Here is a 1,262-nt window from a genome sequence, read left to right on the forward strand (position 1 = left end):
CCAGCTGGTCTAGCTGCTGCTCCTCCCACTCCAGGATCTGGTGTGGGGGGGAACATGCTGTGGGGCAGGGCGAGGGGGCGCCGCACCCCAGGGTGCCAGCGAAGGGCCCCTCCCCCTCCCTGCAGCCAGCACCATGGGGGCATTGCACCTCACTGGGGTCGCTTGGGTCCCCGTGGGCAGAAGGGTCCTGCCAGCCCCTGCCCACTCGCTCACCTCCGCTGGGGTCATCTTGTCACCCAGGTCCATGTCCTCCTGCAGAAGAGCGGAGGGTGAGGGGCCTGGCTGGGCAGGGGGCAGTGGCTGCAGGCAGGGTGCGGGCAGGGAGCAGGCGGGGCGGGGGCAGGACGCAGCGAGGCTGCAAGCAGCAGGGACTGGGCAGGGTGCAGGCAGCACATGCAGGCAGGGTGCAGGCAGCACGTGGGCAGGTTGGGGGGGGGACGCAGGCCAGGTAACATGATTGGTTGAGAGGACATAGGTCACACCATGATTAGCCAAGGGGGGACAAGCCAGGCTTGTGACTGGCGGAGAGAATGGAGGCTGTGCCATGATTGGCTGAGCAAAAAGTGGGGCAAATCCCATGGCCATGACTGGCCGAGAGGCTCCGGGTCACACTACGATTCGCCAGGAAGGTTTGGGATTGGGAAGACGCACACCGTGATTGGCTGAGTAGAATTGGGACAGTCAGAGATTGGCTGCACAGACACTGGCCAACCATGATTGGCCAAGCAGAATCTTTCCAGGCCCCTGATTGGTTCAGAGAATCCATGCTGGGCTCCAATTGGCTGAGAGGAGCCATGCCCAGCCTACGATTGGCTGCAGCTTACCGTGACGGAAATGCGGACGTGTTTGGCCTTGCGATAGGCCATGCCCTGGGCCTGGCACCGCGCGGGGAGAGAGCGGCGTTAGGGCGTGGCATGGTGGTGCCATGGGCAAGGACGGGCAGGGAAGGGATGGAATGGGATGGGCAGGGAATGGAAGGGATGGGAAGGGATGGGAAGGGATGGAATGGGATGGAATGGGATGGAATGGGATGGAATGGGATGGAATGGGATGGGAGAAGAATGGGACAAGAATGGGACAAGAATGGGACAAGAATGGGGTGGGCAGGATAGGGCAGGGATGAGAAGGGATGGAAAGCGATGGGCAGGGATGGGCTGGGCAGGAGTGGGAAGGGACAGGAGTGATGGGAATGGATGGCGGTGGGTGGAAAGGGGCAGGCAGGGATGGGCAGGGCTAGTGCTCACCTCGGTGGGCTCTGCTGT

The 1,262-nt window shown here is 62.8% G+C and overlaps 1 protein-coding gene across 1 annotated transcript in view; it reads right to left on the bottom strand.

Moving 5' to 3' along the window:
- CLCN2 (chloride voltage-gated channel 2) overlaps positions 1 to 1,262 on the bottom strand; it is a 13,487-nt gene that overhangs the window by 371 nt on the left and 11,854 nt on the right. The window contains exons 17-20 of the mRNA XM_035890028.1: positions 1,245 to 1,258; positions 825 to 875; positions 214 to 252; positions 1 to 37 (exon numbers count right to left, since the gene is read on the bottom strand). The exon at positions 1 to 37 is cut by the window's left edge and continues 371 nt beyond it. Of these exons, the coding sequence (XP_035745921.1) occupies positions 1 to 37; positions 214 to 252; positions 825 to 875; positions 1,245 to 1,258 (141 nt within the window). The remainder of the gene's footprint in view (positions 38 to 213; positions 253 to 824; positions 876 to 1,244; positions 1,259 to 1,262) is intronic.

The sequence above is a fragment of the Egretta garzetta genome, unplaced genomic scaffold, assembly GCF_000687185.1.
Source record: "Egretta garzetta isolate BGI_Z169 unplaced genomic scaffold, ASM68718v1 scaffold172, whole genome shotgun sequence".
Taxonomy (NCBI): domain Eukaryota; kingdom Metazoa; phylum Chordata; class Aves; order Pelecaniformes; family Ardeidae; genus Egretta; species Egretta garzetta.